The sequence below is a fragment of the Urocampus carinirostris genome, chromosome 5 (genome assembly GCF_059441175.1).
Source record: "Urocampus carinirostris isolate Australia breed hairy pipefish chromosome 5, RoL_Ucar_1.0, whole genome shotgun sequence".
NCBI classification, from domain to species: domain Eukaryota; kingdom Metazoa; phylum Chordata; class Actinopteri; order Syngnathiformes; family Syngnathidae; genus Urocampus; species Urocampus carinirostris.
Window position 1 is genome coordinate 39518599 of NC_142353.1, and position 14592 is coordinate 39533190.

The window sequence follows — 14592 nt, forward strand, 5'->3', positions numbered from 1 at the left end:
CCTAGCATATGAGTCATGCCATTGGGATTACTAAAACTGTCAAAGACCAATATATATATATATATATATATATATATATATATATATATATATATATATATATATGTATACACGTACATTTTTTTAAATTTATGTCATTAATCATGTACAAATACACTACTGTTCAAAAGTTTGGGTTCACACAGACAACAGTGTGTTTTTCATGAAAAGTCCTACTTTTTTAAATGAATCAAATGAGTCGAAAAATAAATAGAAAGTATAACCGAGACATTGAGAAAGTTATCAATAATTTTATTCTGAAAAAAAATGGTATCCTTCAAGCTTTTTGGAAAAGAATGGACATGTCTAAGTGATCCCAGATTTTTTAACATCTAGAGTATATATTTTTTCTTCTTTTCAATTTATTTATCTTTCTTCATTATCCATTTGTTATTTGGACACATTTTGGCACTCAATTTCAATAATTTCCTCTTCACTAACATTTGGTCAAGTCAAATTATGTTCCCAGCCTGTCTCGTCTTTGGCAACCCAGGTTACCAAGTTTTCTGAAAATCCGGTTCGCAAATATCAGGGTTTGTACACCTTTTTAATGACCGAATTCAAGCACTTTTTAAGGACTTTTGAAAGCCAAGTTTTTAATTGATCCAGTATTTAAAAAATTAATCACGTGTAAATTATATATTTTGCAGATCCACTAATATACCTGCGATCTACACATGTGATTTTTAATCTTGTGTGTCCTTTTATCAAGACATAGTTTTTAGATCCAGAATAAATCATGAATATATTTTTTGATTCGAACAATTCATAGGTAAATATTTTTACGACATATCTCTCCCTGTAAATTTTGGGGGTAAAATGTGTTACTCACATTTTAAGTTGCAGGAAATTCTTCTGTTACAATTTACCACTAGAGAACACAACAGTAATTTGTTTGAATGGCCAATAATAAATGTCTGTATTTGATGTATTATCCTTATACGCATTTGAAAGTGCTCGTTTAGGTGTAGCCTGTACCTGCCCTCTTGGGCGCACCACGTAAGGGGCGATGCTTCATTGGATAATGACATACAAACTAATGCCAGTTGCCGTTAATCACTAGAGAAGAAGTGCAATAGAAAAGCAAAGCCACCAACGAGCAGTTTCAGTATCATATATAGGCAGACTTGTTGTGAAACAAGGCAACAATTTCAAGCATTTGCAAACACTTTACCTAAATTTCAAACCATTTTCAATCCTTCGAAACACATTATTAAAATTCAAACATTAACAAGGATTTCACACCCCCATAAGAAAATATCCAAAGCCCTAAAACTCACCGACCATGGCGCTGACCTCACCAGCCATGAGCACAGGCACAGTTTCGTTGTACAAGTTGACGTCAATGATGCCTTTGCGTATGGTTTCGCCTACTTTGGCCCCCAGCAGCATGGAGCCTAACGTCTCAAAAATGGAGGCGAGGATGCAGGCCTGCTTCAGGGTGACCACGCCAGACCCGACTGCCGTCCCGAACGAGTTGGCCACGTCATTGGCACCCACCGAAAAGGCCAGAATGAAGGCGATGATGAAGCCAAAGATCACCATCCACAGGTACGAATCCAGATCCATTCTGATATGCTTTTCACCCGTACCCAAGGAGAGAAACCAAATCTTAAATACTCTGAGAAGTAAAAGTGCTCCGCGGGTGGTATTGTGTGTTTGCGGAGGACTTTAGAGGCCCGCTCCTTTTCTCCGTCCCCTGGTCAGAAAGAGCTGGAGGGGAGGAGCACAGCTGTTAACTAAGCTTTTGGAGGCGAGTCCAAAGATTGGAGACTATTGATGTCGGGCGCAGAGAGCATTCCATCGTTTAATGTCAGACAGCCTGTCCGCACGTTCCCTCACCTGCAGGAGACAGAAAGGACAGATTCAAAAAATGATTTGACTACCGTTTAGCAGCTTCAGATAACATCACTTTTGACTTGCCAAAAAACCTCAGAGGGACAGAACAGAGAAGTTTGCAGTTCAAATTAATATGTGAGAATAATAATGGATATCAGTCTAGACATGACGATTTATATAAAAGCTTTGAAACGGCACAAAAAACAGTGGCTGATAACGGTGCTAACAGTTCAGAAAAGGTCTATTGGCAAGATGACCCAAGGTCCTCTTGTGCCCTTCCATGTCAATTTGGCAGATTTTCCTCAGTGTGTGTGTATGTGAGAGAGTGTGGGTATGTAATATATATATATATATATATATATATATATATATATATATATATATATATATATATATACTGGACTGTCTCAGAAAATTAGAATATTGTGATAAACTTCTTTATTTTCTGTAATGCAATTAAAAAAACAAAAATGTCATACATTCTGGATTCATTACACATCAACTGAACTATTTCAAGCCTTTTATTATTTTAATATTGCTGAATTTGGCTTACAGCTTAAGAAAACTCAAAAATCCTATCTCAAAATATTAGAATATTATGAAAAAGTATACAAGTAGGCTATTCAACTAATCACCTGAATCATCTAATTAACTCGAAACACCTTGCGAGGGTTTCCTGAGCCTTAAAAACACTCAGCTTGGTTCAGTAAACTAAATCACTGCTGATCTGACTGCTGTCCAGAGGACCATCATTGATACCCTCCTTCAGGAAGGTAAGACACAAAAAGAAATTTCTCAAAGAGCAGGCTGTTCACAGAGTGCAGTTTCAAAGCATATCCACAAAAAGTCTGTTGGAAGGGAAAAATGTGGCCGGAAACGCTGCACAACCAAGAGAGATGACCACAGCCTTAACAAAATTGTGGAGAAGAGCCGCTTCCAGAATTTGAGGGAGCTTCAAAGACAGTGGGCTGAAGCTGGAGTCCAGGTATCAAAAGCCACAGTTCACAGACGTGTCCGGGAAATGGGCTACAATAGCCGTATTCCCATGGTCAAGCCACTTCTGAACTCAAGACAACGGAAGAAGCGTCTGACTTGGGCTATGGAGAAGAAGCACTGGACAGTTGCAGAGTGGTCCAAAGTCCTCTTTTCAGACGAAAGCAAGTTTTGCATTTCATTTGGAAGTCAAGGCGCCAGAGTCTGGAGAAAGGCTGGAGAAGAGCAAAATCCAAGTTGCTTGAAATCCAGTGTGAAGTTCCCACAGTCAGCAATGGTTTGGGGAGCCATGTCAGCTGCTGGTGTTGGTCCACTGTGTTTCATCAAGTCCAGAGTATATGCAACTGTGTACCAAGAGATTTTAGAGCACTACATGCTTCCATCTGCTGAAAAGCTCTATGGAGATGAGTATTTCATTTTCCAGCATGATCTGGCACCTGCCCACAGTGCCAAAACCACCAGTAACTGGTGCACTGACCATGGCATCACTGTCCTTGATTGGCCTGCTAATTCCCCTGACCTGAACCCCATCGAGAATTTGTGGGGTATAGTTAAGAAGAAGATGAAAGACACCAGACCTACAAATGCAAATGAGTTGAAGGCCGCTATCGAAGCATCCTGGGCATCAATAACACCTCAGCAATGCCACAGGCTGATTGCCTCCATGCCACGCCGGATTGATGCAGTAATCCGTACAAGTCCAAACAAGTACTGAGTGCATCAATGGACATTTTCAAATGTTTGATTTAGTTTTGCTGTTATAAAACTATTTTTTTACTTGGTCTGAGGAAGTATTCTAATATTTTGAGATAGGATTTTTGAGTTTTTTTTCAGCTGTAAGCCAAAATCAGCAATATTCAAATAATAAAAGGCTTGAAATAGTTCAGTTGATGTGTAATGAATTCAGAATGTATGACATTTTTGTTTTTTTAATTGCATTACAGAAAATAAAGAACTTTATCACAATATTCTAATTTTCTGAGACAGTCCAGTATATATATATATATATATATATATATATATATATATATATAAAATTAGGGATTAGTGAGCAATGATCCCAGGACATTTTTTAAAGGTATTGGTACATGTGGTTGTAGCCAAAAACAGATATACAGCCTTCCTTCTAGAGACCATGAAACTATCAGAAATGTAAAATTATTGGAATGGTGAATTGCAATTAAATAAATGCAATATTAAAACATTTTATTTTGTGATTTAAAGGTATGTTTCCTTCATTTTTTGCAGACCGAAGATAGTTTGATGTACTAATTGTTTTGTATTTGGTGACTTCTCAATATTTGAGTATGAGTATTGGTCTAGAAAAAAAAATGCAGTATTGAACATTCTTCATTGTACTTTTTCCAGAAAAGGTAGGAAAGTGTTTGTATCCCTTGCTTCTTTGAGAGTTCAAGTCAATTCCAAAATGTGCTGGTCGGCAATAATTTTAGCCCAATAGTAGCAGCTTGGGCTCTCAAACGAGTCTTTAAAAAAGGTTGGCATGCACTTATTTGTTTCACAAGATGGCAAATAAAAGTGATGTATTGTATTCGGTTTTATCTGCTATCTGTACGAAGGGGGCAACCCTTTTTACCATTGTTTGTACAGTTATAGCTTTTTTTCTGCTGCCTGTCTTTTAATCAACACTATCTCTCCTATTCTCCTATTCTTATATCCCTTCATTAGCTCCCTGTCCATTTCAGAATTGATTTTAAACTTTTAATGTTTGTTTTCAAAGCTGTTAACGGCTTTTTCCTATTTTATTCATGTGAGCTTTTAACTATAAGCAACCCTGGTAGAGTTTTGAAGTCCAAGGACCAACTTGTGCTGGAGGTGCCCAGGTCAAAATAGAAATGCTTGGGTGACGGAGCCTTTTCTGTTGCCGACGCCAGGTTCTGGAATCAGCTCCCGGTCGCGTTGTCTTATTTTTGACCTGAACCTTTTTAAATCCAGGCTAAAAATGCACTTATTCGGGATAGCTTTTAACACTCAGTACTTCGAGGACACTTTTGTTTTATCTTATTTGATACGGTTATATTTATTGTTTTATTGTCTTTTATTATTTTTATTTATTTTTATTTTTTGTTTGTTTTTTTAGCTGTTGTCTTACTGTTATCACTGTAAAGCACCAAAAGGATTGTTGGAAAGGGCTGTATAAATAACATACATTTACATTGTGTTCATCTTAAAGCCATGCCCATGTACCTTTCTTTGAAAATCCTAATTCCGGTCAACCAAACTTTAGTGCCCCCCAAACATTGATGAGCAATACCGAAAAATAAATCAATCTTAATTTATTTTTAAATGAACTCTTTTAGAAATCTGCCTACATTGACTACAAGCTGAGAAAGTATGGCTTTTTTCTGTTGCATGATCAACAATATATTGTATAGCATGTAATAGTTCTGCTTTATACAACACTGCCACATCGATATGAGTGCATTGTACGAAACCATTTGCAATACCTTATATACTTAATTTTACGCAATGAGATTTTCAAATTTCCATACACAACCTCATTGATTCTATTTGCCCATCCTAAATTAGCAATGAAATGATAAATATGGATTAGGATTCTGAATCCGATGTTAAATTAGAAACCTGAACACAATGAGGCTTTAATGAGGACAGTAAACGCACCATCGCCTTCTACGGTTGTATCAATTGCTCACGGGACGTGTACCGTGTAAACAAGTCGATTTGCTCAGCGTGAGCTATGCTCATTGTGAGTGGGGGGCAAGTAGTTATCCTCCTCTTCACAGGCGAACTCCATCTGGAATGACTGATGTAACGCACTATTTTCTGTCCCCCATCTGACCAATTGGTCACACACACAAACATAAAAGTTTAAGTGGCTTAGATTGGGCCTGAGTGAAACCACATTGGATTAATAAGTGCTGGATTTAATTCTTTGGTTAACTCAAACTTTGAAGCTTTAATTCCCTCTTCTGAGAACACGGTGGGTTGTGTAAAGTGAGCTATTATTAAGAACCTAGACAGGCTGGGCTGAGAGAAGCTGTAAATGACAATCTTGTCTGCCAAAATGATTACCATAAAACCGCACGAGGTTAATAATTCACAACCAGGTGATACAGCTTCCTTCAGAAGATTACAAGACTTCCTGTAAGTTAGAGGATGGAATGCTGTTGCTCCCAGCGGTTGGTAAGGCCAGAGTTATACGACATTGCCGTCATTATTGGAGCATGCATCGTCGCGCCCTGTCTGTCTTGACTCCACTTGATTACTCAAATCATTATTTTTTTTTGCATTCCCTGCCTCCATGTTGCCAAACCTCCTGAGATACGTTTCAATGATACTATGTGTTTCACATTGTTTTACATGCTTTTACAGTCATGTGATACAAACATCACAATTCAGACGTAAATTGCATTAGGCTGGTCCGAAATATATTTCAGGGGAATGTTCCTTTTAAAGTGACTGGATTGATTAACGTCTGTGGTTTGCCTTTCATTGTGACGATTTTGAAGAACAGCTTCACAACATTGTAATATTAAAAGACCATAAGAGAAATAGAATTTCAATCACAAAATGATAAGCAAGATCTCCCCAATAGTGCTATGTTTGTTAATTCAAAAATATATGGACTAAGCATTTCAAAGCCTAAAAATCCTATCTATTGTCTAAGACACATCAAATTGATGCTTCAGCTTCTACCATTTAAGATAAGGTTGTTGATTGATTTAAAGCCGTTTAAACATCAATTGTTTTTGGCATCTACAAGAAGAACCTCTCAGAATAGTTAAGCATTTTAAGTAAAGTTCTCTCACAAAATGATTGGGGGAAAAAAAATATAATTTCTATAAAAAGGTTTTACATTCTCAATTGTTTCTGCTGCACTCAAGTCCAAACAACCATAAAAACAGCATCTAAGTGTTCATTTGAGCTGTCAAATCCAATCCTGAATGGTTGCAAGACAATCACATGGGATATGTACTGTACATTAAAGAATTGTATTCTCTAAGTGCATACAAAAATCTTCCAAAAATAGCAAGCAAATAATGTGTCAACAAACTTATACATGCATTTTTGATTATTGTTTACAAATGAAATATAACATTAGAGAATCATATTCATCAACCTTTAGATAAGATTCAACATTTTTTTTGCTGTTGATGATCAGAGTAAACCAGTATGAGGCCCCCCTTAGAGCTTCCACTGTCAGCAATTTCAGAAGGACTTGCCTGGAGACAGTGAGTAGAAAACAGTGTGACGTTAAAAGCATGCTCAGTGCTTCTATTCGGTTTTCCCGTTTTTAAATAAACTTTTTTTTGTTTTGCCGCATTCATTTGTAAACCTGAATTGCTTAAAAATTTGTACACAATACACAAGTTTGCAATCCCCTGAAAAAATATTAAACACTTCTAGGGACGGACGTCAATGACAACCATACATAAACAAACACACCCTCTTTTGATTCAGAACTAGACTAGTGGCTCTTTGCAGGGAGGCATTGTAATCAGTTGAACAACACCCCACCAAAACAAAACAAAGTCAGCCCATTCATTTTATCACATTATCAGAAAGCTCAGAAAAAAAGCATGACAACAATCCTGTTCTAAGTGGATATAAAAGTATAAACACGCTTCTTCAGTGACACATGTTTGAGATAAAAAGATGCGATCCAGATGAATATTTTCAAGTCAAAACAAAAGAAGATATCATTTAGAGCGGAGAAGTCAAATGTGATTGCACAAGTGTGAATACCCAAATAGAGCATGACAGTTTAACATGTTTAGAATTAACAGATCAGCAGCTTAAGTCCTCAAATGTAACTTTCTAGCATGCCTTAGATGTGTTCCTTCTCTGACATAGCTGTCCCGTATGATCACCTCACTAAGAAGCACCTGAGAAGACAGATAGCAATCCTGATGATTTGATTCCAGTGTGTTGCAGCAGGGAAACATTAAAAACATGCTGGTGAGGTCACAATGGTGTCCTTGAGGATAAGAACAAAGCCAAAAAGATTTGCAATTACTTGTATTCATTTGAAAGAAAGTGTTTAAGTTAAAATCACGAAAACACCTACATACATATCAATAAATTGGCAAGTAAATAAATTAAATAAACAGAGCTGCCAAACATTGAAAATCAGAAAACATATATTTCATAATTTTCGATAAACTGGCATTATAAACGTCAGAATATCCTTAGTATTTGGTATTTCTGAATAATTTAATGACTGCATCCATATTTAAAAAAATAAAGTAATTGAATATTTTACTTGGTATTGTGAAAAATTATAATATAGCAAATAAACTTTTGAATTTCTACTAAGGTTATTGAGGTCCACTTGTAAAAGCACATTGTACCGTTTAATTTGCAACATTCTAAGAAACCTAAAAACTCAAGGTCAAGCTGTGCGTTGAGTAACAGGAAACATGAAGCTGTTTAAATGCACTTTGTTAATAAAATAAACACAATCTTAGGTAACCGGCAAAAATGTCGTTATTTTCTTTAGAAGGGGACTTTTCATTGAGTCTTGTCATCAATTTTTAGAAAGAATTAGCCAGTGCAAAATTAAAAAAAAAAAACGGGCATAGAAAGTCACAACATATATAACTGAATAGTTTGAGAGTGTGAAAATGGCTGTTGAGCTGGCACAGAAGGAGAAGAATCCAGCAAAATAAAAGGAAACTTTGTCAGGTAGATTACAATAAATGGACCCGATGGCAAAACAACATCCGCACAGATTTACTATTGCCTAGTACAACCACAAACAAAAAAGATCTTGATAAACAACGTCTGTCAAAACAAACCATTCTTTCCTGCGCAACCACTGTCCGAGGTGCTGATGCTGACAAAATTTGTGTTTACCCATCACAAACCTCACTCTTTGGGTGTGGCAGTTTTTTTAAAAACGGCAAAGCTGATTAAACTGGCATCATTGACCACTGCCTGGTTGCACACCAAAAAACATCAGTGTTTATAAGGGCTGCACGATTGACCAAAATCGAATCGATATCGCAACAGTCTAAACACAAAACACTTTTTTTCAAGGATTCGTAGTTACAGTTTGTTAAAGTGATAGAGTGTTTGGCCAACAAGATTAGTCACATTTCGTGGTTTAACAGCGCCGGCCCATCAGAAGCAGATGTAAAGATACCAACCATTAAAGGCAAGGCAAAGTTTGCAAGTCGTGTGTGCACAACTTTGATAGGCTCGTGTAAGTTGCCAGTCTGTCAAACAGCCCTTGCACAAATGGCAGTCAAAAAAACGCCACAGCTCAAAGCTTTGGTGGCTTGTTACATTGAAAATAAATGAATTTATTAAATCGGACTCTGTGGAAAGTCAGAACACCGCAAAGAAAAGCTGATCACCAGCGGGTGCCTGGATATTTATTGCGTCAGGGAATTTACTGAGGAGGCGTCGGAAGGGAAAAATAACAGCTAGACAAACAACTCCTAAGCCACCACTACCCACCGTGGCTAGTCACCAAAGCCAGATCCATAACCCATGAAACAGACTACTTGGAGGTACTACTTGTGGAAACCTCTACATTTGTGACTTTTGTATTTTAACCGTGACATGGACCTTGCAAGTTGTGGTTACCCGACGCTAGCGTGTAGCTAGCCAACCGCTCTCTAAATTTTCTTACACTGAAAGGAGTAGCCCTCCAATTTCGTTATGCTTTTGTATAATAACAATAAAGACTATTCAACTGCAAATTTGTCTGTATTTGTAGATGTATAGTTATTTTGTTAGTCATATACTCTCAGTTTCTAAGGACATCATCTCGAAGTAAGTTTTCATGTCACTATGTTTAAGTTCTCCCCCAAATGTAAACAAGCACAGATATGCACTTTTCGTGTAAAATTTAAAAAAAAAAAAAAATCGCATCGAAATTGCAACACAGGTCGGAAAAACCGCAATTAAGTTTTTTCCAAAATCGTGCAGCCATAGTGTTTATTGTCCCTCATAATGGAAGATTGATTATCTTAGTTTTGAATCCCCCAAAATGTTAAACACTTAAAAACTAATATTGTTTCTGTTTGAATAAAAATCTTTAGTAATAGTCTGTGTTTTTTTATTTTATAGAATATTGATCAATATCAGGTGTGATCATGCCAAATTTTCGTTTCAAACAACAAATCCTTAAAAGTGAGGTATACTTGCTCTCACTTTGTAAAATAACAATAACCATTTCTGAGTAAATTACTACCCATATTTGATTTGAACTTTTCTACGATGGTCATTTGAAAAAAAAAAAACATTTTTTGGGACATTGGAATTGAATATAAACTGATTTATTGTTCGTCCACTTCCTTTATTATATCAATAACATAATCAGGGTGATCAAGTGTTAAAATGATCAATTGTCGAAGCACATTTGCAATTTGCAGATCGAAAAGAAGGACGTGCTAAAATGGTTGATGAGTTGCCCTGTCCTGACAACTTGAATGAAAAACACTTCAAAATGACAACAGGCCCTTGAGAATTATTTTTAGCAGAGACCATTTCTTCATAGAGGTCACAACGAGACTGACATGAATTCACCAATCAGAATATTTCAATCTTTCTGCGAGTTAACATTATGCAAGCCTAAAGTTGGAAAAAATAAAGTTGCACCTAAGCTTGCCCATTTCACAGCAAGACTGCGAACGGCATTTGCACAGCGAATGGAGTTTTACCGAAAACAACATCCCAACCCCAGACTCGCATTTTTAGCTCCCACGCCAGTCGTGCGGACAATGCCAGTCCTCCTCTCACTGTTTCCAGCACAATGCTCATTAATCTGCCCGAGATGCCACTGCAGCAGCGCCACTACAGCTGGCGCGAAATGCCGTGTCACGAGCTCGGGCCCGCATTGACACGCGGCCGTACGGTCCCCTGCCGTGCCCCGCCTCCTCAGGGACGAAAGTCGCGTAAATATTCACTGCCCCGTCGTGGCCAAGGACGTTGCAACAGATGGCTGGCTGAGTTACGACAGTGAGAGGAATCCTGAAAGTCATCTTCACTCACCTTCATGTGCACCCACATCCAACCCCCAAAAGGAGGCAGAGCTGTGACTGACAGGAGAAGAGATGCTGTTGAAGGAGAGTAGCCGATGACAGGAGCAAAAGAGGCAGAGTGAGACTTCAGCAGGTTGTGGCGTTGTTGCAAGGGAGAGAGAGAAAGAGAGAGAAAGAGTGAGAGAGAGAGAAAGAGAGAGAGTTAGAACCCAGGCGAGTCTAGACAGCCCTTTTCTAAAGGATAATCTCCACGTTGAGAACAGAAGCCGGCCAATGAGTGGCTGTCGGTGTGCAGAGAGGGTGGACGTGAGAGGAAAAGGCAGCCAATGAGGGAAGGCGGAGTAGTGCCAACGTGAACATGGCAGGTGATTTTCAGCGTGGGGAGCCACAAGCGCTCGCTTCATCAAGGACATTGAATGGCACAACTTTTTGTTCTAAAAATAAAAAGTAGATCGCTAGGGGGGTATTAATTCTGTTTGAACATTGTCAGCTTGATTGTTCAAAGATCAAATAGTTTCCGTTCCAAAAAAAGGAAAACAGAGCTTCTCCTATTTCAACATTAGAAAGAGGCTCATTTAAGTTTACCCATGCAAACAAAGATCGCAAATTATTCTGGTAAAGATCCATGTAAAAACTGAACTATGCAAACTTTTTCACAAATAGCCAGCTTTGACATTCTGGATGCCCCCATAATTATTTCTTGAGAATTATTAATATCACACGTATGAGTGCTCAATTCTTAAGAGTGAAGTGCAGAGTTTGAAGTGTCCTTAAAATTTTAAAAAAGTAATATTTTCTCTATTAAGCATATGTTAACAACGCCCAACTGAGTTTTGTCAGTGGTGTTCCTGCCAGGGAGCGCATTGAGTTGGAGCAAAGGAAGTGGGGGGATGAAGGTGAGGAGAGAGATATGGTCAAGGTTTTTTTATTGTCGGATAAAAATGGTGAAAGTAAGAAAAGTACAGTTTCGAAAACAGTCCAAATTCCTACCAAAACCCCAAAAATGTGAAAATTCAAGGGCAGACACGTAGGTGCATGCACCACAAAAAAAGCTTGTCAGAGGCTGAAGGAAGATTTTAGCCAGATGATAGCATGAGAAGGTAGAATATGTTGGAGTTATAGACATAACCCCATCAGTACAAAGTACAAACACCGTTAGTTCAGGCAGATAAAATTGAAAACAAAAAATCTATTATGCCTTTAAGTAAAGCTATCGGCTTAATATCTAGTGTAGTTACTTAAATTTCCCATTAAAATGTATGGATTATCTGACATCAAATAAAGCCAAGTTTAAAAAAGTAATCTAATGATTTTTTAACCCAGGGCTCGGCAACCCAAAATGTTGAAAGAGCCATGTTGGACCAAACAATTTAAAGCTTTATATAAGCCTTATAAGGAAGCAACACATACTGTCTATATATCTGTGTTAATTGGAAAATGATAAGAACGTTTGTCATGTTTGTTCTCCGAAAGAAACCTCAAAATTTTACATTATCAAACTACTTTTTTAAAGTGCCAGGGAGCCACTAGGGAGTACAATACCTGTTGCATCCCCCAGTTTAACCCGTGTCCAAACAATAGTCCGAGAGCCATTTGCAGCTCATTATTTTTAGTAGTCTACAACATACAAGATAACGTTCCTTCCTTAAAAATATCCTATAGACTGCAAGCTTTTTAGATTTCTAAAGAGGCAACTGCACTTTTTGATTTTTTAAAAAAAAAGGATTTTATTTAAAATGTCCTTCCATTCTTATGTATGCAGCCCTTACATAAAAATGCTTCTACCTCCCCACACAGTTGCTATAATTTAAATGATGTAAGCGAATCAATCTCATGATTTTAGAATATTACAGGTCTTCAAAGCAAACACAGATTTACAGAGATTTTCTTCACGAATCAACAAAATGACAAAAATGTTTGAGCTTCTTGAAACAGACACTACTAGTTACCAACCAGCTTCTAACTTGAGCTCACAGGTCACAACAGCAAATCTACAGCTGAATCATACATCATCTTTTAAAAGCTGCCCAAACTTAGAAGTTACTTACTATATACCTTATGAACATGTTGTTTAATGAAGCTAAATCAAATGGTCATACTGTTATTATTATCTGTAATTCAGAAGATACTCAAAAACACAAGATATGTTGATATATTTAGGGGCGGCTGTGGCTCAGGAGGTAGAGCGCTCGTCTTGGGATCAAGAGATTCCAGTTCGAATCCCGGCTCGTTCGTGTTACATGTCGAAGTGTCCTTGGGTAAGACACTGAACCCCTAATACCCCCAATAAGCAGGTTAGCGCCTTACATGGCTGCAAGGCCGCTATTGGGAAATGTGGAGCACATTGTAAAGCGCTTTGGGAAGTCATTGACTTGAAAAGCGCTATATAAAATGCAGATCATTTCATATTGTGCCGTGTGGCGACATTGTCTTGATTACCGAGCCTCATTGCATACTACCACACACGCCATCTCTGCTACAATTGTTCCTTTCAAGCGCACATTGGAAACAGTGTGCCTCTATGTCGCTCCTTCTTGTCGACTCAGCGGGGGCCAAAGTCACGGCAGGGTCGCCGTTCCCCAGACGGAAAACCCAGTCCTGTTCGCGAACGTTTAACAATAACGTGAGAGAAATTCTTTACTCCTTCCGTAAGGAGCTGCAAGATTATCTAAGCAGTCCAATGTGGGGGCTCCTTTTTCCATCCACGTGCATGTTGCACAACTTTGTAATATTTCACAATTCACGACGGATCTGAATCCTTCTAATGCAGTGGTCGTCAACATTTTTCTGTATGACAGTCCGAGATAATTTTCACGGCCCGGCCCAAGGATGGCGTTAGAAATGTTAGATCGATAGATTGATAGATAGATAAATACTATCTATCGATCTATCTATCTTCTTTGGTAATATCCCTCAAGAGGGGTGACCGACAGCAAGACAAATACGTATACAAAAACAAAGAAAAGAAAAAAGGAAAAAGTAGCAAAAAACAGAAAAAATTGACCATGGCCAACCCAAATGCCCAAACACCCAAACAAGTTAAGCACCTCGGCACCCAAGTCGGTCATGCTTTCGTCCCTCCAGATGATACAAGAAAGTGGCCATGTCACTCGGGTCACAACACTCTTCTGTTGAACGGCAGGGCCCGAAAGCTTTCACTTGTTTACCCCTGCCGCATCATACAGGTGCCCTGCCCATCCCTTAAAACGCGTCCAAACATCCCACTATCCTTTCACAACACCTCTCCACACATTCCTACCACCAACAAGAGCTCTAGCTTCCACTACATTTGGACCGCTTTCCTCCAGTGCACTCATAACACCATCCATCCACGTCAACCGTGGCCTTCCTCTTGGTATCCTTCCATTTACTTCTGCAAAAAGTATTCAAAAAAACAATAATAATAATGACAACAACAATTAAAAAAAGTATTACAATATCATTAATTATAATGATAATAAGCGTAAATCCACTTTGTAGTCATTTGGAACATTTAGATGTCCTCGTAAAATCACACCAAAATCACACTTCATTTCCTGAACCGCTTTTCCTAACAAGGGATGATGGGCCCAGATATGTTTTTGGAATGTGGGAGAAAACCAGAGTGCCCGTGGGCACCGGGAGAACATGCAAACTCCCCATAAGGAGGACAGTAGCTGGAATTGAACCCGAGACTGTGAGGTGGATGTGCTCATAGTAACATTATCTGGTCGCTACTGTAATGTTTAACTTTTTTTCCCAACGTGACACT

At 38.2% G+C, this 14592-nt stretch overlaps 1 protein-coding gene across 3 annotated transcripts in view; it reads right to left on the reverse strand.

The window, feature by feature from the left end:
* The window catches only part of slc20a2 (solute carrier family 20 member 2), a 74214-nt gene that overhangs the window by 29679 nt on the left and 29943 nt on the right, over positions 1-14592 (reverse strand). For 2 of the 3 annotated variants that reach the window (XM_088336803.1, XM_088336800.1), the window contains exon 2: positions 1320-1881. In XM_088336803.1, coding sequence (XP_088192929.1) covers positions 1320-1608 — 289 coding nt within the window. In that variant the 5' untranslated portion in view covers positions 1609-1881. Of the gene's footprint in view, positions 1-1319; positions 1882-10851; positions 10985-14592 lie in introns of those variants that run through there. The other variant, XM_088336802.1, reaches the window with a different exon arrangement.